Genomic DNA, 23,299 nt, shown 5'->3' with positions numbered 1-23,299 from the left:
CTACTTACTATGTTCATCAACCAGTATGGCTGTTACTGATTAGACATCAAAATAGAAAATCCTTTCTGCCATTAGTTTAATGTGCAGCAAAAACTTTCACGTGATGTATATCGTATCGTATAAGTATAGATGGTGTAAGTAGGCGGAAGAACTTTCTGGGAGAATTTTTTGTGTAGTGTATATAGCAAAAACCGAACAGGAGATCTGGCTGTAGACTAGATTATATCTTGATTGAATATAATATCAGAAACTTTAAGTACCTATTAGATTTTGCCAACTCTAATTTATGTAGATTTTATCAAAACTACAAAATATCCAAATTGAAACCGCAACAGATTAAACATATGTATATTATTGAATTTGATGAGGTACTGAATTTAAAAAAAAAAACTGCTGTAAATTTAAATGTATGCAATTTTATTACCACGACAACCTAAACAGACCACACACCTTGCGACGGTCGCATGGACTATATTTATGTCAAATTTCGTGTACGCTTTGCGCTGTGCGAACTACAGGTACAAACCGTATTCATAGATTTATCATGTCAAGGGATGAGCTTATAATGAAATTAGAATCGATTATTTCTATAAATGAATCATTATAGAATATTAAATAATTAAAAAATAATATATACTGCATAAAAACACTTTAAAACGAATATATCATATTCTGCTAGTTATTTTCTTTTAAATACTATTAGTTATGTACTATTAAATTATCAACTCAGACATGTGTTTGTTTTGCTTGCTAAATCGATAACTTGAAATCAATGGTAAGGACTCAGAGGTAAGGAAGTTACTATTACCGAAGTTGCATCAATAACGTATGGCGTTTTTTGTGCACGTCATATCTCTGAGATCATATCGTTCAAAAATATAAAATGTTTATAAGCGTGTTTTTAAGACCGCTGTCACACTGACAGGGCTGATGTAACAAAGTTTACAACGAAGACAAAATAAACTAGGCTATACTCTGAGGGCTATACATACTATTTTGATAATAATGACATTGGAAGAATAGTCGACATTTATACGCTTTCTCAGTCCTGCTCACCAGCCAGGAGTCCTACTTAGGGGTTGCCCCTAAATTTAGGGGGAAAATTTAAATTACGTTTTTTTAGGGGTAAAATATTTTTATGTGTATTGTTCAATTTTTATTTGACCTAGCGACTTGTAGTACAATTTCACGTTACGAAAAAGGCTGACTATTGACTATTGACTTTGTCTATGGTAAAACTAGATACATTGTTTCTAGTTTGTTTGTTTTGTAATGGTGACACACCCATAATATTCATAGAATCAACTACAATTATAAGTATTTTCCATATCCAAATATATCATTGAAAAATAAGAACAAGAAGAAAACGGTCGGGATTTTTCACTAAAATTAGTGGTAAATATATTAAGGAGTTGGTTATCCTGTCACTAGTCACTTCTCACTGGGCTCAATGAACTTGTCTCCAGAGCCGTAATAAATAAATAAAAAAAATATCACTTCTCACTCTCACAGTCGCATTTGTTTCAATTTGTTTTGCTTTCATCTTTGGCGGGTGTCGTTTGTTTTTATTATAAAAATTAATTGCGCATTTATGGATTAATAAGTAATAATGATATAAAGGTGCTGAGCGTGGTTGCTATCATATAATTATTGAGTAAAGATAAGAAACGCAACGAACGGACGTACTCAATCTCAGTGAAGATTAGTTCGTCTGGGCGGCATTTTTTTTATCTCGGAAACACGAACATCTCCAGTGATGCTGTTGTATTAGTTTGACGCAAGTTTCGTTACATTACAGTCGTGAAAAAATGTGCTACTGACATTTTTTGTAAACAAAATCCATAACTTATTAGTCTGACTGAATAGTGTTTTGTTAAAAGAAATAATTACAATAGAAGTGCCAATGGCGGGATATTTGCCGGAATATTTTCACACTTTTGTGGACGAGTTAGATGAGCACCCATGGCTTTTCGCTTCTCTAGGTTCGATGTTAGTTGGATTGAGTGGAATTTTGCCGCTACTTATTATTCCTTTGGACTCCACAGCTTCGTTTGAAAATGGACGTAAGTACATTTCAATATCATGTGTTAACTATTTATAGTTTTTCCAAATCATCTCAAGTCTCGTGTATATTACGTCTACGCTGGCGCATGCGCTTTGTGTACGCCTGTCGTCTACGTCTATAGTAAAAATTTAATAACAAAGAAACTTCGCATGATATACCTATGTACATTTATTTATTGTATTTTCCACAATACAATTTTAATGATAAATAATTATTGAATTATGTGTGAAGTTAGGACAAAGGAATTAGAATATTATATGCCTAAGTATTTAAAATAAATCTAATGGTGGCATGAAATTTACTCTTAATATATTTGTGTAAACTCTGCCAGTTCTATTGAAAAATATTTTATTTTATATTATGTCCTTTAAGTAACATGATATAGTCCCTACATTTACTATATCACATAATAAACTCAAACTATGGCTTAGCACTGCAATTTAAATTACTGATTTAAAATATTAATTCTCAGTCATATAAATTTCTTTTTTTTTTAAAGTGTACTGGTCATACATTCATAACTCAAATCATTTTCTTAATTTAAATAGAGAACAAACTTTTCTAATGAATAAAAAAATGGCTAACTTTGTAACATTGTTGAGACAATTTTGTTAAAAACTTTATTCTTCGAATGAAAGAAATGATTCCTAGTTCTTTAGAGTTTCTTAGTAATTGCTTAACTTTGTAATGCAGACAAAGTTATTTTTTTTGCTGCAGTCTAGTTTTAGTAACTGTATTGGAATCTGATTCTTATAGCAATTGTCTGTTTAGAAAATAATAAATAACATAATAAACATAAGTTGGGAGGTATTTTTAAAATATTAGTTTTTTTAACAAATATTATACACATATGTGGATATTGTAGCTAAACATGTCTGCAAATTAATGACTTAATAGGAAAAAATACAAATATAATCATATTTTTTAAATATTAAACTGTTGATATTCTTACCACATTCTATTACATTGAAATAAACCTACTTTTCTGGTTTTATTGTGGTTATTTATATTAAATTTTTCTCGCAATATTTTGTAGACTTTACAACCTTTGTGATTACGAGGGAATGAGGTGTTGATTGTCCAAAAAGACAAAGTTACAATGTCAACCTGACATATTCTTTGTTAACTCCAAACATTCTATTTTAATATTTGTTCTTTGTTATAAATAATGATGACTTATTTCAACATTTAATATTGAAAGGAATACATATTATCAATGTAATCTTTTGTTCATGATGACTTGACTATTAGTTCAAATACAAATAAATTCATTGTACAATAATGATGTTGCTTCTTTATTCTGTAGATAACTAGTTAATAAAGTTAAATCCACCAAGTTAAAAAGTTAATGGTTCCTTCTTTGGATTATGCATATTAAATAAAAAAAAGTAACATATATTTATTAAATAAAATTATAATAACATTTAGTATGTAATAGAGTTGTTATATGATTTCTAGTCAATTATATGGTTATACACAAACTAATATATTAATAAAAACTATGTTTACTGGAAAAAAAATCTGAATCATCCAAGATAATGTAAACTCATATCTCTATCCATGAACAATTGCAGAGATGCTAATACTAATGTATCCACACAACACCCAGCTTATACTTATTCTGTAATGTGCTTGAAGACAAGTCAGTGCTTTTTTTGTTGCTCTACCATGGTATCAAACCCAGGGCCTCACAGTTTAAAGCCAATAGTAATCAATGCTGCCCTGAATTAAAGAGGCATCACAGAATATTGCTTTTATGCTCATCCAACAGGAACACAATAATTAATAATTAAGAGCGTTTACGTGCCGCGCGTGATGTCAACTATAGGTAATTCTTCGCAAAATTCACTCACACAGAGCCGTTGCGTAGCTGTGTGCGTAGAGTTAGCGCGTCGGCTATCTTTATAGTCAGACCAACCAATTTTGATCTTTTCGCTTTAATTATCTAATTGGAATGTAACTTATGATATATGAATTTATGATAAATGAAGAATTCTATTATTAAATATATAAGAATTCATCATGAAATAGTTTATATGTATCATTTTGTAATTATAAAAAAATAAACATTTTTAACAAATTTTAACGGCAATTTTACAAATTGTTTTTTCACTTTTAAATGCAAATGCATTTGCATTTAGAAAGTACCCTTTAGTAAAGTGGAGCTCATCATGAAGCCGAAAGATAGGCACCAGAACTCCGTAATCAGACAATAAATCAGGAAAATTACTGTGCTACGATGTTTATAATGGACCACATAATTACTCCATAGATCTGTAGTTTTTAATATTTAGCGTATTGAAAGTTTAAATTAAGTCATTAGAAATTACATATTGGAATTTATATTTTGAGTCAGAAGGTGTATGTAATGGGATGTCATTTTTAGGTGTATAACTAAAAGTGAGAAATAAAAACTTCTTTTTCGGAAGTTGGTTATATTTTTGGATAGTTTTTTTTAATAGGTATTGCTATATATCATATCAGAAACGATCACGATGGAGGAAAATGGCGTCAGATTTCTGTAACCACCCCTCCCCTACCGACTACTGCAGTCGCCCACCTACTAACCACAGAGCGCGCTGGTGCTACCGTGGCCCGCACGATTCTAATAGTTGGCCGCCAATACAGCGGGTACCGCATACAACCGCGCACCCCGCGGGCGTAAAACGAGTTTTGAAATGTGCGTTTAGTCCATTGAAATGTTACAATTTAAGGACCGAATATTGCATTTCTTGGAGGACACAATTTTATTTTTGGGCCATGTGTGGGGGTCAATAGAAGCTTAACCTCAAGTTTGTGGGGTCGCCACCCTTGTCCTCCGGCCGCCATCTTGGAAAAGGGTTGAAAACACTTTTTTCGCGATATCTCGGAAACTATACGTCTTACAAAATTTTTGTAAAGCCATACTTAATTTGTAGCAAATTGTTTTGCCTGCAAATATGTTTTTTTTTCTCCTTTATCCCCAAATGGTAACTCATACCTTTTCTACCTGCATAACATTCGATAAGTTAAATTTGGTAAGTTCTATGGCAAAGAAAAGAGTTAGGAATAAATAAGTAAAGTTGTACGAATTTAACAAAAAAATCGTAATAATATATTTACAATAAAAAAATCAAAAATAAGTTAAACATTTTGTTTCGACCGGATTCTCATGAGCATTGACGAACCCGGTAAACTTTGGAGCGCTGTAACAGCGTTTTAAATGAATGAAATAAAAAAATATAGGGAACAATTTTCCTCAAAAGATCATTTACAAGTTAGTTTGAGGTAATTTTTTGTAAAATGTAAAAAAAGTTATAGAGCAAAAAAGAAAACTTTTATAAACATTTTCTCACATTTTTGCTTATAACTTCTTTAATTTTTAATTTAGGGCAAAAAGTTATATAAACATATTTGTAGGCAAAACAATTTGCTACAAATTATCACTTTACAAAATTTATGTAAGACGCATAGTTTCTGAGATATCGCGAAAAAAGTGTTTTCACCCCTTTTTCCATGATGGCGGCCAGGGGACAAGGGGGCGACCTCACAAACTTGAGATTAAGCTTCTATTGACCCCCGACACATGGTCTAAAAATAAAATTGGGTCCTCTAAAAAATACAAAGCTCATGTAACATTTCAATGGGCTAATTGTTTTTAGCTTAAGGTTCAATTTTTTTCCTTCGAGTAACTATGCTCAAGTGTTTAATGAGTTTAGTACATCAATCTTTTAGCTTTTGCTTTAGCCGAAGTTTCAGCGTTGTTACGTTTCCTTTTCTTGCCTAGAAATAGCTTTACTTCCCATTGTGTCTGAAACATAATAATATAATAATAATTTATAGTAACTACTAAAATTATAGTCAATTATTAAAGAAAAAAATATTTTACTTACTAAAGTACTAAGATGTGGCAATCACTGTATACACGTGACTATTTTTCTACGCACAGCAAAGTCCAACCGGAGTCTCGCCGGAGCGACGAGCGATACGTCCTCTCTCTAGAAAGCCTCAAGGCGGACTAATTTGAAACGATTTGCGCGTTGCGTTTTATAGTGGTATTTAAAATATTTATAGAAAAATAACAGAACTAATTTTGTAGAATTTTTAAATTGTATGTTTTTAAGGAGATGTTCTTCTATTATAGTAATCCAATATTATATTCAATTAAGTAAGATATAGTGATAAAAAAAAATCATTTAAATGACCAACATTTTTGAAATTTTCGAATTCTTTGAATTTTTATTTCTCATGAATTAAACATAAAAAGATATTTTTTCTTTTTTCTTCAGGATCTTTTTAGTTAGATAAAAATAACATATTGTTATGTTCCTTAGTGGTTTAAGATATTTTGAGCTTCGAAATAGACGTTCGAAGCGCAAATTTGAAAACCTCTGTTCAGTAATCATTAAACAATTTACAAATACTCAATAAATCTAAAAATTTTCTCTACTAACTTTTTAGACAACAAAATTTTCTATAATAATTACTAATTCATATGTTTTTAAAATAATGTTTTGATGGATATTATCTCCTTCGAAAAGTGCTGTTTTTGAGACATACGGCGCGCGGATGCGTAAACGCTCTTAATATAAATAAAACTATTGGTTGTACTGATTTTTTTGCATCTGCGAAATGTTTCCACATTGTACAGAGGTTATTGACATGATTAAGCAGTGGTGTGAGAAACATTGTTAACTTCACATTGCATTAAGCTGTTTGTATCTTCAAAATGTTACCATAAGCTAAAAAACTAACAGGTTTTAAATAGCTATCTTTAACATAGATAATCTTTTTTATTATGTCTACTGATTCCAATGTGATGTTAATGAATACTAATAATATTATTAGTATAGATAAGGCTAAAACTTTGTTGGCTAATATCATGATCTACTTAACCTATTTTGAATGTCTTTTCACTAATAGGAAGCCATATTATAATGATTTCTTATGTTTACGCGAATGTTAAATATTTAAATTAAACTATTTTACGGATTTTATCGTGGTTTTAATATTTTACTTTAACTCCCGACGTTTCGAAGACTTTGCAGCCTTTATAGTCACAGGGAGAACTGCTATATAGCTATATTACTCCCAAGAGCTAGAGGCAACTTATTATCCTGGGAAAATATTTAAGTATCCTGGATACATTTGAAGCGGACTGAGCTGCAGTAAAAAAAAAAATCATACTCATTCAGCTATTTTTGGTAAAAATGTTATCAGTGATTGATAAACAGCTGACACTCTTTAGATTTGAACCTCACAAACATGTTCTCATTTCAATTAATTAATCTTAATGCATCTACATATAAAGACAATAAATTATAAATAACGTCAGCTACATTACTGATTGAATTTTCATAAACTGAGCAATAATCCTAGAACATAGCTCTTTCATACAAACATTATGTTAGAATTATACTAAATTGAAATGTGAAAATTTTATTAAACAAAATTGTATTTAAAAATAATCTGTGATACAAGCCAATGCATAGGAATCCAGTAATAGGATTAAGAAAAAAAAATTAAATTCAGATAAATCTAATCCTGTTTTACTTTTATTCTTTTATATCGAAGTGGTGTGCAATGGTGCACCTATTCAAAAAGAAAATCTGGTTAGTAAAAATGTTATAAATTGACTTCGATCAAAAACGAACAATAACTTCGTTATCGGGCATCTCAAAATATCGTTTTTATCTAGTTGTCGAGTTGTCTGCTCGTCGCGTGTTACGAAACTTTTTACTAAATCGTTTTGCAATTGTTGGACAGGTGACTGATTTCACTAGTATAGATAAAATAAAATTAGGTATCAATCATTTCAGAACTAAGTGTATATTATAAACTAGCTGGAGGATCGAAATATCTGTAAATATTTATTATCTACAGCAACCACGATTCCTATTACAAAATACGTGGGTACTAGTGGCGGTGGCGTTCATTTACCGTCCGACCGACTTGTTTTTTTTTTTCTACATATAAATTGGCTATAATTAAGTATAATAAACTCAAGACTATTACATTTGCGTAGAGTGCTGTCATCGAAAAATATCTCATAGATACAAAAACATACAACCTTTATACTAGCTAGCTATATAAATACAATACAGAAACACATCCTTCACACTAGGTATAAACCACAATCAATTTACCAGCTGGTTGCATCGCACAGGCCAGCTGCGTTTGCGAGATAAGGGTGAATTCCCTCCGGTAATTTATTTACTACATAATTAGAGCAACCTAGTGTTTACGTCGGCTGACATAGCACCGTGACCTGCCTGGATCATCTTACATAATATTTCGCAACCTTCTTATCATTTTCACTGAATAATGAAATATTGATTCGGTAGTATTTGATAGATATGAGTAAGCTATCAGAGAGTGTATGTTTTAATAAGTAATTTTTATTATTTATGTATGTATCATGTTTACAAAATGATTATATTTAAAATATCACATAATAAGCATTAAAAACACCACTATTATGTCATTCCCAAATTATAAAGATTGTAAGACAAAATACTTCTCCGACTTCTTGTTAAATAATTAAGTGTAGCGCCGGACTCCATACCATAGCACATTAAGGCGCTCCCAGAGCAAACGGCCTTGAGTATTTGTTTCATACATATACGGCGCAAGAACACGAATATGAAAAAATTACAAAAAAAAATCTTAAAAAAAATATTTTTAGGTCTCTTTGAAAATTTTAAACTACAAAAATATTCTTTCCTTCCTATAAACTGTCTATTTAAGTTTTGGTTGTAAATTAAAATGATGTATACCTTAGATGTACAGAATCAACAGTATCAGTGGGATTGTCATTATAAAGTTAATGAAACAATATCCACATCATAAAGCTTCTAAAAATAGGGTTAGCACGACGTTTTACTGGGGGTGGCGTCTTAAGTCATTAGCTAAAATCCTAGAAAAATAAGCTACAGTGAAACAAATATTCTAGAAACTATAAATATTTTAGTTTCATGCTTTAGGTATGTTTGTTCGTGCTGGAATTACTAATAAAAATAACACATGGCGATCGCATCAATGATATCAATTAGAACGATGGCGCGATGATGCAAGCATCGTAAACTTACTGCTCTACATTCTACTGTATTTAATGTGAATTATTGTAGACAGACAGACAGAGTGTTCAGACAAAATAAAATATAAGTAATCCACGTAAAGATTCTTTAAACTTCCGTATATAGATAGCCGTGTTGTACCAGAATTGTTATACCGAGTGAAATTTAAATTAAATGTAATTATAATATTAAGTTGTTTGTATAAATATATAAGATGAAGGATACTATGTTTACACTTTATTCACGGTAAACATATTCTTCTGTTTCGAAAGTTCATTAAAATAAAATCCTAAATTTCATTTCATATGTACATTCCTACGAAGTCATAATTTCGACTCCTTGAAATCATCTGTAATATCTACTTTACTTTTTCTTACAATATAATATTAATGTTGTATTTGTATATATTTATACCATCTTTTTCTGATGCCAGGCAGGCGTACTTAGTTGGAATAAAATTGCAATTTTGCACGATCAATAATAAATACACTGACCTAACTCAAGAAAACAGTTTTTTGGTCAAATCGCAAAAAAATGTTTTGCCAGTCATTACCTGCCTTACGAAATGGCATATAACTGGATAAAAAAACAACACAATAACAAAGAAATGACGTGGCGTACTAATAGTTTATGAAATAATTATTGCTACAAAAATGAGTTTTTGATGAATTTGACATCAAGTTAGACTCCATAATATGTAAAGTTCATATTAAACGTATATAAAATAAAAATATTTTTTAGTTTGAAGTGGGTTTTTGTATGTATGTATAATTCTTGATACAGAGAATAAAAAATACAGTTGTTTTGCTGAATATATTGATTCAACTGTTGGCAAGGCTTCAAATGCGTAAAATGATGTACTATCTTCGTGCATGTACAACTTTGTCATCGTTAAGGAAAATTGTTTCGTCTTTGAAATTTGGCTCTCCATAGTAGCAATTAATGACATGAACTGTGTAGTCTATACATATTGGGTGCATGTCGCGTTTTACCAAATTTAGTATGACTATGGTGAAAGATTTACCCCCTTATTCATAGACGTTTTTTATCTACGGACGGAGCATTGCTGTGTTAACAAGTCTGTTTCTCAGCTTTGTTCATCTGACAGCTTGCTGTTTATTCAGCTTTCTTTATCTGACAACCAATTAGATTCAAGTTGTATCTCAAAATTAGCCAATCACAACGGTCCTATGTCTACGCACTGCGAAGGCTGCCATGCCGTCAGCACTGAGATCTTGAAATCACTGAAATCTTTCCTCTTAATCAGTGTGCCATTTATATTTATTAAGTAAGAGTAGGTATCGTCTGCACCTCGGGTATGTTTTGCAGAAATATCATATCACTTAGTCAACTTTTGTTTTTTGTACATTCTTGTGACTTGACACGAGAATGATGCCTGGATTCCACTAAACAAAACAAAACTAAATGTAATATTTTAAATATGGAATGATAAATAAACAATGAATAAACGTGATGGCACGTTTAAATGTAACCAAATTTATTTATTCGAGAGACTTACTGAACACAAATATTTTGGCAGATTAGTAATACCCAGTTTATATGCATCGTGCATGGGAGACCGCTGTGCCATGCCATTCCTCCAATAACTCCAATTATGCTATGCCAGACTAGGGATGGCGAAACAATAAGGCAAAAAACCGGCCCGTCAATAATTAAACGTGTAAAGCTACAAACACGTTGGGTCCTTAAAAATGTCGCCAGCTTCCGAATAGCTGAGGCTTATAAATGTTAGGAATCTCTGGTATAGACGACTTCTAGTTGGGGTTCCGTAGGTAAATGAACCTTGCACATGTTCTGAATTAATTCTCAAACATAAAGAAATATTTAATCATAGTAAATGTTTTCTATGGAATATGATAATAGCTACAAAACTTTAACGATCAATACTTTCGAAAGAAATAAATTTCTCTATAAAAGCAATGTAAACATATTTTAATGAATTATGGTTTAAAACACAAAAATGTACAAGTAATGTTCGTAATATTAATTCCCCTTTGTTCCCAGCGCATTATCAGCCATTATCGCTCGCGCACGATTTATCTGAATACGTGAGCGGAGGCACTAGTCTCAGATACCGATGGCTGTACTCTAAAGTAACTCTGTCGTACAATGACAGTTGACCGATTGGCTAACTTAGTATCACACCACGTGTATCTATAAACCAATGCACATGTATTGTATATAATTTTATTAACTTGAACCAAATGGACAGACCATTTAGTTATTTCATGCTTTAGAAAATGTAGTCATGAGGAAATATAAAATTTAAAGTGATAGAGTAGCGTTCTCGTATGTTGGATCGAGGTAATTCGGGTCGGGACTCTAGTGAAAAACCAACATAAAGGAACAAACTGGTTGTCGCGTTTCATCTATTAGTTACATAAGCATAGATTCTTCAAAGAATCGAGTGGTTCATCTGGGCGCTTAGTTGGCTTAATTGGCAATAGGGATCATTAAACAATTATCCCTATTGCCAATTATAGTTTGACCAGGGAAACAAAAGCTTGTTTAGGGGCGTCACTTTTGCTTTTTCGTTTTAAAGTTAATGTTAGTACAAGAAATTAGTTCCTTTTTACCACATATGGCCAGGATTTTTATTTACCTAATCAGACTATAACATTCAAAATACTAACAGAATAATGGGAGCGCTACCTGTATCGGCAACAAGGATTACCGAATAAAGGCGGGTGTTTATGGCTCTCGATATTTTCAGAACCATAAGATTTTTTTAGAACTTTCTTATTTTATTACTTCATTAAAAATGCTCTAATAATATAGCTTATGTTCTTTTTATATTTAATTACAATAATTGCTTTAATGTAGTGTAAGTGTAGAGAATTTGTTCTTTATAAGCTATATAACTTATCAGTAAACGGTTATTTAAAATAGCGTATAATTATTTGCCTGTTAGTCGCATACTGTAAAGTAAATAAGACAAAAACTATATTACAATATGTTATCGTATGCCGTTGATATGAAGTATCAATTTAAAGTGCACGTTAATCAATCATAGCGATTCATGCATGTTTATCAATATTTATAACAATTTGTAGTTACGGTATACATAACCAAGCAACTCGTAAAAAAATCTATAATTTAATAGTTGTATGCGTAAAAATTGTGTTCAATACTACTCATATTGTTCTACTTAACAATTACAGATAGACAGCGAACAGCTGAAAACGGTGTACATGACATTCTGCGCGTAATTTTATAGTCGAGTACTAATAAAGTATTTTCAATATTCATCTCTTAATACGGTTAAATCCCGTCAGATACAATAATACAATGAATAATACGTAATAAACTATAAATTGGACTTAATTCCAATAAGTTTGCAAGAATACTACGTATAAGTGTTACCTGGGTAAATCTTTATACTATGTTTTATGTAAAATTAAAATGGATTTTGATACAACAAATACGTGATAACGGTATCCACGTCATGAAATGAATAACCTGCGTCACTGTTTAGGAGCTGCTTAAAATCGGACTAATAATATTAAATACAACAAACCATCCGGCTGACCGGAGCGGTTCCTCCTTAGCCTGCTAAGCTAATAAAAAAAGATAAATAATTAAAAACCTATTGACTCATAATCTAATGATAAAAGCAATCGATGCTATCACTAAGCAATCACTACACCGAATTATCCCTCAATCACTTCATTGCCTTGTTAAAAGATAAATATATAAACAGTTTTAAGCTCCATAATAAATTACTGATAGTGTAAAATAGTGGCGATTTAACTCTTTAATATAATAAATCTGTAATGTTTTCGCATACAGTTACCTTAAGGCTAATATCATGTTCATTTAGATGTTAAATGAACCATAAATTAATGTATTATTTAACTATAGAATTAGTTCTTTTTATTATCTCCATAATATGTATTGAAATTGAAACCTTAAATGACCTCTATTTTGACATTCATCAATCCGATAACAGGTGATGCTATTGACGTGTCATTGTTACTAACCAACATGTGTCATATCAAGCTATCAGCGATAAGTTATTTAAAATATATGTACATACATTACAAAGTCACAAATCAGAAATCATGACAAATTTTGAATTATTTTCAATTACTATTAACAATAATGACTATTACAGACCTCATATAGGGGGTCTTATTTGAAATATAATTATATTTACTTAGGAAAAACATATTTACTAACTTATATAGCTTTTACTCGCGGCTTCGCCCGCGCGAAGGAGTTTTTTGGGATACATTTATTTCCGACTTAATTGCTATGTATCGTTATATTATGACCAAAGTACACAAAATCATTATAAATTATAGCTTATGTGTAATTCAGGTTTATAACTAATATACTGTTAAGTTTCATCTAAATCCTTTCAATAGTATATTCGTGAAAGAAGAACAAACATACATACATACGTCCATCCTCACAATATTTCGCATTTATATAATAATATTAGTAGGATAATACAACACGTGTGCAGTCCGTGGTTATAAGTTCAATAAATATATTTTTATTGTTTACACATACGCTTAGTGTTATATTAATAATGTTTGTTTTAGCCGGTGCCGACACGCTACAAATTCTACTCAGCTTCGCTGTCGGTGGTTTATTGGGCGACGTGTTCCTGCATTTACTACCAGAAGCCTGGGAGCATGACTTAGCCAATGCGAAAGGTAAGAATTCAGACGAAACCATGTATGATTCTAAGAGATGTATCTCTCAGGAAACATATTTTAATTAATTATACAGAGTCATTTTGACATTGCGTTACTAAATGAAACCACATACTTATCTACTTGGAAATAACACTTTACAATATGTTACTTGAGCCGTGGATGTAAAATAAAAATGTGTAAGTTTCGATAAAAAAAAAACAACAAAATGATCAAAAAATTTGAAAACTAAAACCAGGATTTTTGGTGAAATTATTTGATATTAATGGATGATTTTTGGCACAATGTCAGCAAAGGTGAAGACGAGTATGTGGTTACATTTTGTAACGCAATGTCAAAATGACCCAGTATAAGCACTACAAATATGAGAATTTTTCACTATTTGTTTTATTCGCAATAAATTTCATTTTGAAACGTGATATGGTTATAATCTTTATGTTTTAGTTGTGTATTAAACACAAGGACAAATAGTACATTACTTAGTCAATATAAATACAAAGAACCTTTTCTCTTACTAATCTGATAAGAATGATACTAATATTATAAATGTGTCGGTCTGAAAATGTTTGAATGCTTTTGGATGATGTTTGGTACACTGAGAATAGACCCAAGTACTAGATAACTATAGAGACTATATTTACATATTACTTTTATTCGTAACAAGAACTTTCAAGTCAGTACTATCACGAATACTGAATAATACTAAGTTTATTATAATAATAGTATAATAAGTATTTTTTGATCTATGAGACTGTCACACTGCAAAGTCGAGTGTGAGCAGGGAATATGATATCTATGCTATAAGTCATTGGCGGAGGGTCCATATAATCCTGCCGGCTTCCGTTCAGTAATTTATGTAAAATCTAATGATCGTTAGAACGATTTGCAGACCGCATTTATTCACATAAGTAGCCATATCTCGAGTCAGGTTACCTTTAGGTAAACTTCACCCTTCGCCACTGCTATAGATTATATAGAATCCGGTAACACGAGTAAATTATTCAACCCGATCGGCCTTAACACCAGACATTGAAGAGTAGGAAATAAATGCATGTGGCATTGTACTGCTGCGACCTGCGTTCGTGTATTATTGTATTGATTTACATTTAATAGCTTTGGAAACATGCGTGGCTGTAGTGTTTAACTATCATTCATGTTTGAATGAAAAATATAGAGTTACTATAGTTAATAAACGTTATCGCATTAAGTATAAGTTATACTGTTTGAAATTACAATATAAACAAAAGATACTTCTCACTTGCAGTTAAATAAAAAAGGTTATCTCATAAATTATGAGGTATCTTCGAAGTTCCAGGAAATACGAATAACTATAAAACAGGACCTTGGTATTACAGTAAAAGTAAAACGAATCATGTCCATCTTTGTCGAAAACATCTCGTAAAAAATATCATAAATAAAATGTCAGTTTGAGGATTGTCTTCTTGTTTGAAGATAATTAAAAAAGTACTGTGCCGTGTGCGGCATTTGTACTACACTAGTCTAACTGCTAGAAGCTAGTTAAAAGACGTTAGTTCCGAAATCTATAAAATCGTGTGTATCGACTACATCGATATGTGGTTAATAATTTGATTTTTTAAAGTTCTGTACAAAAATACAGATGACAGATGTACCAATTGAAAAGATCCGGAACACTTCCTTAACAAAATATTGATTCAACAGTTCAATGCTGCCGCTACAAAACACGTCAAACGTAAACACAATGCTTACAATGACGTATTGTTTGTAAATACATTGCCGCCTTGACAGACGATACGACACAAAGAAATCGATCTTTTCCTCAACTATATTGTGACTAATCCAAGAAACTTTCAGTGTAGTTAATTGGAATCGTAATTATACTAAGAAATGGATCTTCCACGTAATTTCGAATGATAGTTGGTTGTCTTGATTATGGTAGGTGCTTGGATAAATGAAAAGGATAATTTTCCCTCAAAAAAGTAAGAGAGGATTTTTTAGGCTCCCAAATGCCAAAAATCGCATCGACACCACGAAACAACAGCACCCAAACTTGACTGTTCTACTTTCAAATGATGTCTATTACTCATATTAACAAAGACTGATAATTCTTATCACAGCTATAACATGGTAGCCAAAATAAGACACGACCTTAATAACTGACATTCATGGTTTTATTTATTTACCGATGGTATTTCTAATTATTACAATAAAAAATAATAATTAATTAGTTATTCAAAATAAACTCAACTTTATCGAAATATTTAACTGTAAACTAAAGTTCAATGTTCTGTTTTTTCTTTTGTCTCCATAATGATAACTCGGTTTATGATTATTTATTTAATAACTCATTTCAATACGTTCGCGCAATACTTTTTTTTACTGTTTCGTTCTGATTTTCATCCTTTTCATTGACCAGGAGAGCCCCGTAATCTTAAATCCGGGAAGAGCTCTAGTCTCCCACATGTCATTATTCAACTAATAGGGTATGCCATGCCGCAACTCGTTTTTTATAAACCAGCTATAGCCGTCTGTCTGAACTCCCTCGGGCAATCCAATCCAATTACAGAAATCAACCAACAAATTTTTCCTCTAGAGACAATCACGGCAAAGTAACTTCTGAGAATTTTTTTAGCATGCAGGACTTGGCAAATTGTATCTTTATATAAGTAGTGAATTATTGCCGCTAATGTAAACGCATTTGGAAGTTCTTCCGCAATATCTCGCTGCGAGAACTTGCTAGACCAAACTTGCATATACAAAAAAATCCAATACTTGGAATCTAACCCAAGACCTCACAGTACACACACGCGGCCACAAGACCAACAAAGCGATCAGGAAAAACGCTTCTAGTTATTATATAATCGTAAAGTATAAATACCCGTGTTATTTGTGTGAAGTTCATTTACACACGACGTCCTTGATGTGTGTTTAGTCGGACAAGTTCGCGGTTTTTCTTCTGACCTTTGTTTGATGGTAATGTAACTTTATCTTTATATATAGAGGTGGGTACATGAATGCTTTTATTATTCCTTTCTTAACGATCATACACGAATTTAGTAATGAAATCTTAAGTATCTGCAATTAATAGATATATGTATAATTTCATAATTGTAATGTTAGTAGAACATCATAAAGCGGTAAATTAGGCAAGAAATTAAATTATGAATATGAAACATATACCGTAAAACAGCCCATTACTAATTCAAACAATGCAATTAACTATTCATATAATAATATAAAATTCTAAACTCATTGACTATCGTTTTCCTCATAAACATACATACTGACCTGTTTATAATGTTTACATCGTTGAGGTTTTGTGTTATCAATACTACTCGCGTATAGAACAATGGCAACGTATTTTATGCCTTATTTGCTTTCGTATGAAGCAGAAATTGTCATAGCAATATTTACGTTGAGGTTTAGCGTTCTGAGATTGATGTTGTGACCGAGTGCCGGTGGAAATGGTAAACACTAGTGAATCATGGCTTCTGGTAATCTGTATGTATGTGTCTAATCAATTAAAAGGAACTTGAATAACTCTTGAGTCGTGATGTGAAGGGTAATGTGAAAATACAACAAGGATAATTATTATAAAATAAGTACATGATAGTATATAAGTATCTCAATTAATGACAAAGCAGCGCGCGTGGAAGTCTTAGAAAAATTTACGCAGGCACCATAATTTTTGCAGGCTAAGTAGGCTGTTTCATTCTGGAGCCTTATAAGCTATCTAATACAATAAAAAAATAGCATAGAAATATGATATTTTGGAAGTTATGGTCAATATTTTATAAATTAGGGCGAGAAAGACCTAGGTTTAAATGACGGAAGATTACTTGCGTGAGGTTTTCAAAGTTTTTAGAACATAAAATTTTAGTCTATCTTATATTTTTCCGGTATTAACCAAGAAAGTTCTAATTTGATTTATGTTGTAAACATAAATGAAAACACTAAAATTTAGAAGAATTACGAACGTAGAGTTTGCCGAAACAAAGAGTTGTACAAAAACGAATTTGAGGAATGTCTTGGCTACCAACTAAATCGGCACTTTAATCATTAATTTGCCTTCAAAGTGGCTATTTTAAATTTAACTGTCGTAAGGAACTACAATATTATATACTTATAATATTGCCTGTATATGCCTAGTTTAAAATCTGTGATATACTAATTTATTCCATTTTTTTATATATTTTTAACAATATTAATTTACATCATTTTCAGATGGCCAACACATATCACTAAAAAGCGGGCTGTGGTGTCTGTGCGGGATGTTAGTGTTCATAGTGGTGGAGAAACTCTTCGCCACGACAGAAGAAGCCGACGAAGAGAAAGAAGAATACGATATAATGAAGCACAACGGCTCCATACAGCAGATAGAGATCGAGGAGATAGAGAAACTGCTAGCAATAGAGCGGAAACACCGCGGGCTGCCGAAGGGCGAGGGCATCTGCGGCAGCAACGGCACCGTCACGGCAAAGCAGCTCTACGACTCGTGCGTCTTCAACAATAATACTAAAGGTAAACCAACTGCTACTAGATTAAAATATTCTTTAATGATATTCAGTTAGGTACCTGCAACTGAAGCCTATAATGTGGCCTGTATTTAGGCTTGTTGAAAATTATATGCCAAAGACGTTTTGTGTATTAAATTTACAAGGAAAGAGATTCGAACTCACGGAGGTTAATATTCAAGCTTGATACAGCGTATCGATAGGACGCTTTATTTACGATTGAACATGGTCTACTGACGGAATGTCTCGGAGTGGGTGTTATGTGATAGGGCACGGCTTGTAGACTCGTGTCGTCATACTAATCATAACATATTACACAAGACAAGCGCATTGCAGTGTCGTTTAGTTTTATTTCTTTGCGTGACATACAAAACATACAATATTATTCATGTTTAAATGTATATTTAACATGAAAAAACATTCGTTCACACGTTAAATAAATTATTTATGGAACTAGGAATAGCAGTTTCAAAATCCTCATATTATAATACGGTTTCTTTGCGAATTTGTCAAATTGGTCCTAAGAATTTGTTTATTTTACTTCTTTACCCCATCATATATAAATAAATACGAGGTTTTGTACAGACGTTACGATGGTGATAAGTTTATTAGAAGTCAGCGCAGCAATAGGGTACCGGACTCATTTTTGTTCTTTACTGTTAACAAATATTTACATAATATAAATTATAACACAGAAGGAATTATTGAAATCCGGTAAAAAATTAACAAGTTATAAGTCTTTGAATTTCGGTGGAAGGGGTAATTAACAAGAAACAGAAAAGAGACGAAATACACACATGTGACGTCATCGGGAATTACTACGCGTGCAAAAGAAAGAGATGAAGCGATATCCCCACATCGCGCCCACTTCTGCACATTACAATATTTTAAAAATGAATTACTCGCTCATTTTTTAACCAATATTTATGCAGTTTTCGCAGCAGTGCTTCTTTTTCGTATTATTAACCATTACATATAGATTAATGTACAAAATCAAGCATAGGCCGGTCCCCTATCGCTGTACGGATTTGGGTGAAATTTACACGTGTACACAATGTCCAGAATTAACACACAAACCACATTTATTCCAAAAAATACACTATAGGCCTTTTATCTGTCAATCTGCGAGAGAAGCCGTAAGTCACACCTAGTACCTACTTAATAATAGATGTTTCTGCATCAGACATCCCTTTGAAGTATGTTGGTCGTTGGTTGGTGGTTGGTGGTTGGTACGTTGGTCACTAAGCGATAGTGTGAATGCGTCAGGTGAGGGCCTGTGCTGCAGCGCGCCGGCGGAGGGCGGCGGCGCGGCGCGGTGCGGGGCGCGCGGCACGCGCTGGGTGGGGCGCTGTCTGCTGCGCGAGGCGCGCGAGAAGGCGCACCAGGCCAGCAAGGAGAAGACGGACAAGAAGGATGTGAGTCACGTGTCCTTTGCTTGTCGATACATACACACCAGGCGAAGGGCCATATAACCCGATTCCTGCCGACTTCCCTTTCTAAATTCATATCAATTTAATTGTTATTAAAACGATTTTCAAACAGTTACCTATATGTCGTGTCGGGTTCCCTTTCCGAAAAATTTTCCCTTCGCCACTGATACACATCACTTTATCCCTAAAGGATCAGGTGGAATTGGTAAAGCTACAAAGCCGTGTGTATATGCCATACTATATTCCATTAATTTTTATTACGTACTATAATACTTATGTGCTTTTTACTTTAGTGAAATTGATTCTTACAACATCATACTTTCTCTGTCCCTTCCACTTATAAACTTTCATATCCAGCGTCATTAATTACAAATACTGGTAAAGCTGTTTATTATTAAATAACTGTCGTCACTTGCAGTCATAATTTACTAAAAAGTAAATGTTATAACAGGTAGCGGGATACCTGAACTTGATGGCGAACTCCATCGACAACTTCACGCACGGGCTCGCTGTGGGCGGGTCGTTCCTGGTCGGCTTCAGGGTGGGAATGCTCACAACTTTCGCTATACTCGGTAAGTAACACATTGTAGATTCTTAATTCTTCAATGTTTGAAAGTAGTTAAGTGTGTAAAATAACAAAACAAAAGATTTAAGAAAAGAATCACCAAATGACGGGCACAAGGCTACCTCATAGGATCATGATAATTGATCTTAGCCATATCATGCCCATTAATAACGTTATTTTTTATGAACCTTTGGTTAGGTGAAAACACACCGAAAATTATAAGGTTGATGCAGCCTAGAAATATTACAATATTGTTCTGTTTGTTCCAGTGCACGAAATCCCGCACGAAGTGGGAGATTTCGCTATACTACTGAAGAGCGGCTTCTCAAGATGGGAGGCGGCGAAAGCGCAGTTGGTGAGTTTTTAAGAATAATTATAATCAAACACAAGGAAACCAATTCTAGGAATTAGTTTCATATTTATGTTTTTAATTTAATATTTATGTGCAGTACAGTATATCAGTGTAAATTATGTTGTACTTAATCATAAAACAAACATAATAAATTATATGTATCTGGTATTCACTGTATTAAAAATACTATAATATACAGATTAAATTTAAGTATACAAAATGATAATAGCATGCTGAGGAGTGTAATTATTAGGTGTTCAACTCCAATTACTTGGTAATTTTTGGTTTAATTTTTCAGGCGACAGCGTCTGCTGGTTTGATTGGCGCAATGACAGCTGTTATCTTCAGTGGTGCTAGGAATTCTATTGGTAAATATTTTTTGCGTCATATTGTTGAAATCATTATAATATATTGTCGAGTTATCATTAACACGATAATTTGTAAAATATGTGTTGAATTGTGTTAATTCGAATTGAATGAGTAAGTTGGAAAAGAAAAAACAATATGGGTAATGAATGCTCGCTATAGGTATTTGGTAAGCTTCGTTACGTATATTATACGTGGAAGCATGAAGTAAGTTGTCATTGTGTCGTGCAGAGGCGCGCACGTCGTGGATCGCGCCGTTCACGGCGGGCGGGTTCCTGCACATCGCGCTGGTGACGGTGCTGCCGGCGCTGGCGCGCGACCCGCGCCGCGCGCACGCGCTCGCGCACGGCGCCGCGCTGCTCGCCGGCCTGCTGCTCATGCACGCGCTCAACACTTACTGCCAGTAGCACCGCCCACCGACCACCGCCCTCCACCGACGACGAACTAACCCTCTACCATCTACCGTTTTAAGGTATTGATAACAAATACATAGTTTTGTAATCAAAGATCCGGATATAGACTTGTATCATGTTTGCCAATACATTAAAAACATAAAAACTAAATTAACATATTTAAAAACTATTTTCTCTGTGGAACTGTTATTACTATTCACTTAGTCATGTGTAATCGTGTATGAATCATCACTTATTCAATGTGAAAGAATATATTGTATTTTTATTTACGATTAAATTAGTCATCCGCTGCGGCATACTAAGTATTATTATATTATTATCGAATATAAATCGTAGACTGAGATATATAAAATGAATTAAAACGTAAGTATATATAGTAGATAAAATCTTGGTACATTGAAATACTCCCGTTATTTTACTGCTTTATATTAGTAAGGTTCATGCAATAATTTTATCCAAGTCATGCATTAAAGTGATTTAAATCAATAAATCGTATGTTCCTTACATTATCCCTAAAGACAGTTTTCATTATAATTCACAGATATCCACACTATATCTGGCTATGAACAAGTGTTATATAAATATATACCGACCGTCTATCAACTTGCTTCTGTTGATCCACCGATCTTATAACACCCTGTATATGACTACTGCATGTGTCCATGAAATATTTTCTTATAATCAGTATGTATATATGATTTAATGTAAAGTCAAGATTCCACTTGAGTTCGTTCGATATGGGTATAAATGCTGTAGACATGATTTGTAATAATAAATGGCCAAAAAGCGTTTGGTACGCGGTTTTATCATCTTATTATGCTCAACCAGGCCATGTTGTAATTTATTAGTCCTGTCCACAGTATAAAGCGAAAACAAGTTAGTCTAAGGTGTAGTTATAGTAAAAACTGTACAAACCACTCCACTGTTATAAATGTGATAGTTATTGTAGATATATTTTCTTTCAAGACTATTTCTAAGAATAATGTATTAAGTTACTTCTGTTTAGAATGAACCATATTATATTTTTCGATAAAACTGCTATCGAAACTACCCCGTGCATATCTTATTGTGCACTTTTAAACTTATATTTTCTGAATACTTTTTCTGATTCGACTTTCGGTCACTTAATAAACATCATTACATGTTATTTTTACAAGTTATGTAAATCTGTAAATTTTATAACATAGTTTACGTACATAATAACTTGTTATTTTTGTTTTTGTTATATCTTTTTTGCGTACTCTAAATAATAAGGTTTTATTCGTTATTAACTAGTTTAATTAAAGAGAAGTGACTAAAAGCGAATAAAATTCCTAGTGAATACGTATCTTAAGTCATATAGCCGTTGAGTAAAAATGTGATAAATAAATGCCATTTATGAGTATTTACGTCGTTCACAACGACAATATGTAAATAAGTAGTTACTGAGAATGATTAAAAAATAAATAATCAATGTTGGTTTTTATTTATTAAATGTGTTTCTATTACCAATTTAGCAGCACTCCCTCTTTCTAACAAGGTACAGGTCCCTTGGCATATTTTGCAGTGTCAAGCGGACTACGGATACAAACTGCTAAGTTGGCGGCAAAATATTTTTGGGTAATAATGGAACTTTTGGAAAAAAAATACTTTTGGGCAGTTCTCTCGTACATTCTTAATGAACAGAGAAATACCTCCGGGCACTGTGTTATCTGCTTCCAACACTGGGCACCGGTGACCAGACATTTGTTGGTAGGGATTGCAATTCGAAAATCGCTAGATCCAACAAGATTATAAGTCTACTGAATCCGGTAAAATTAGATCGGATCCGAAAATCGAAAAAATGCATTGCCAATATAAGTATCTACCTTGACATCGAGTTGCTTGACATATCCTTGG

The 23,299-nt window shown here is 32.7% G+C and overlaps 1 protein-coding gene across 1 annotated transcript; it reads left to right on the top strand.

Moving 5' to 3' along the window:
- The first annotated feature begins 1,503 nt into the window (after window positions 1-1,503).
- Window positions 1,504-22,874, top strand: LOC115451651 (zinc transporter ZIP13 homolog). The gene is made up of 8 exons (XM_030180012.2): window positions 1,504-2,063; window positions 13,689-13,802; window positions 18,006-18,302; window positions 19,562-19,710; window positions 20,177-20,297; window positions 20,560-20,645; window positions 20,941-21,010; window positions 21,240-22,874. Exons 1-8 carry the CDS (start codon window positions 1,904-1,906, stop codon window positions 21,413-21,415), a joined length of 1,173 nt encoding a protein of 390 aa, XP_030035872.1. The 5' UTR covers window positions 1,504-1,903; the 3' UTR covers window positions 21,416-22,874.
- The last annotated feature ends 425 nt before the right edge of the window (window positions 22,875-23,299 follow it).

This window comes from Manduca sexta, chromosome 18 (assembly GCF_014839805.1).
Source record: "Manduca sexta isolate Smith_Timp_Sample1 chromosome 18, JHU_Msex_v1.0, whole genome shotgun sequence".
Taxonomy (NCBI): domain Eukaryota; kingdom Metazoa; phylum Arthropoda; class Insecta; order Lepidoptera; family Sphingidae; genus Manduca; species Manduca sexta.
Note: the sequence above shows the minus strand (reverse complement) of the source record. Positions and strands in the feature narration are given on the sequence as shown.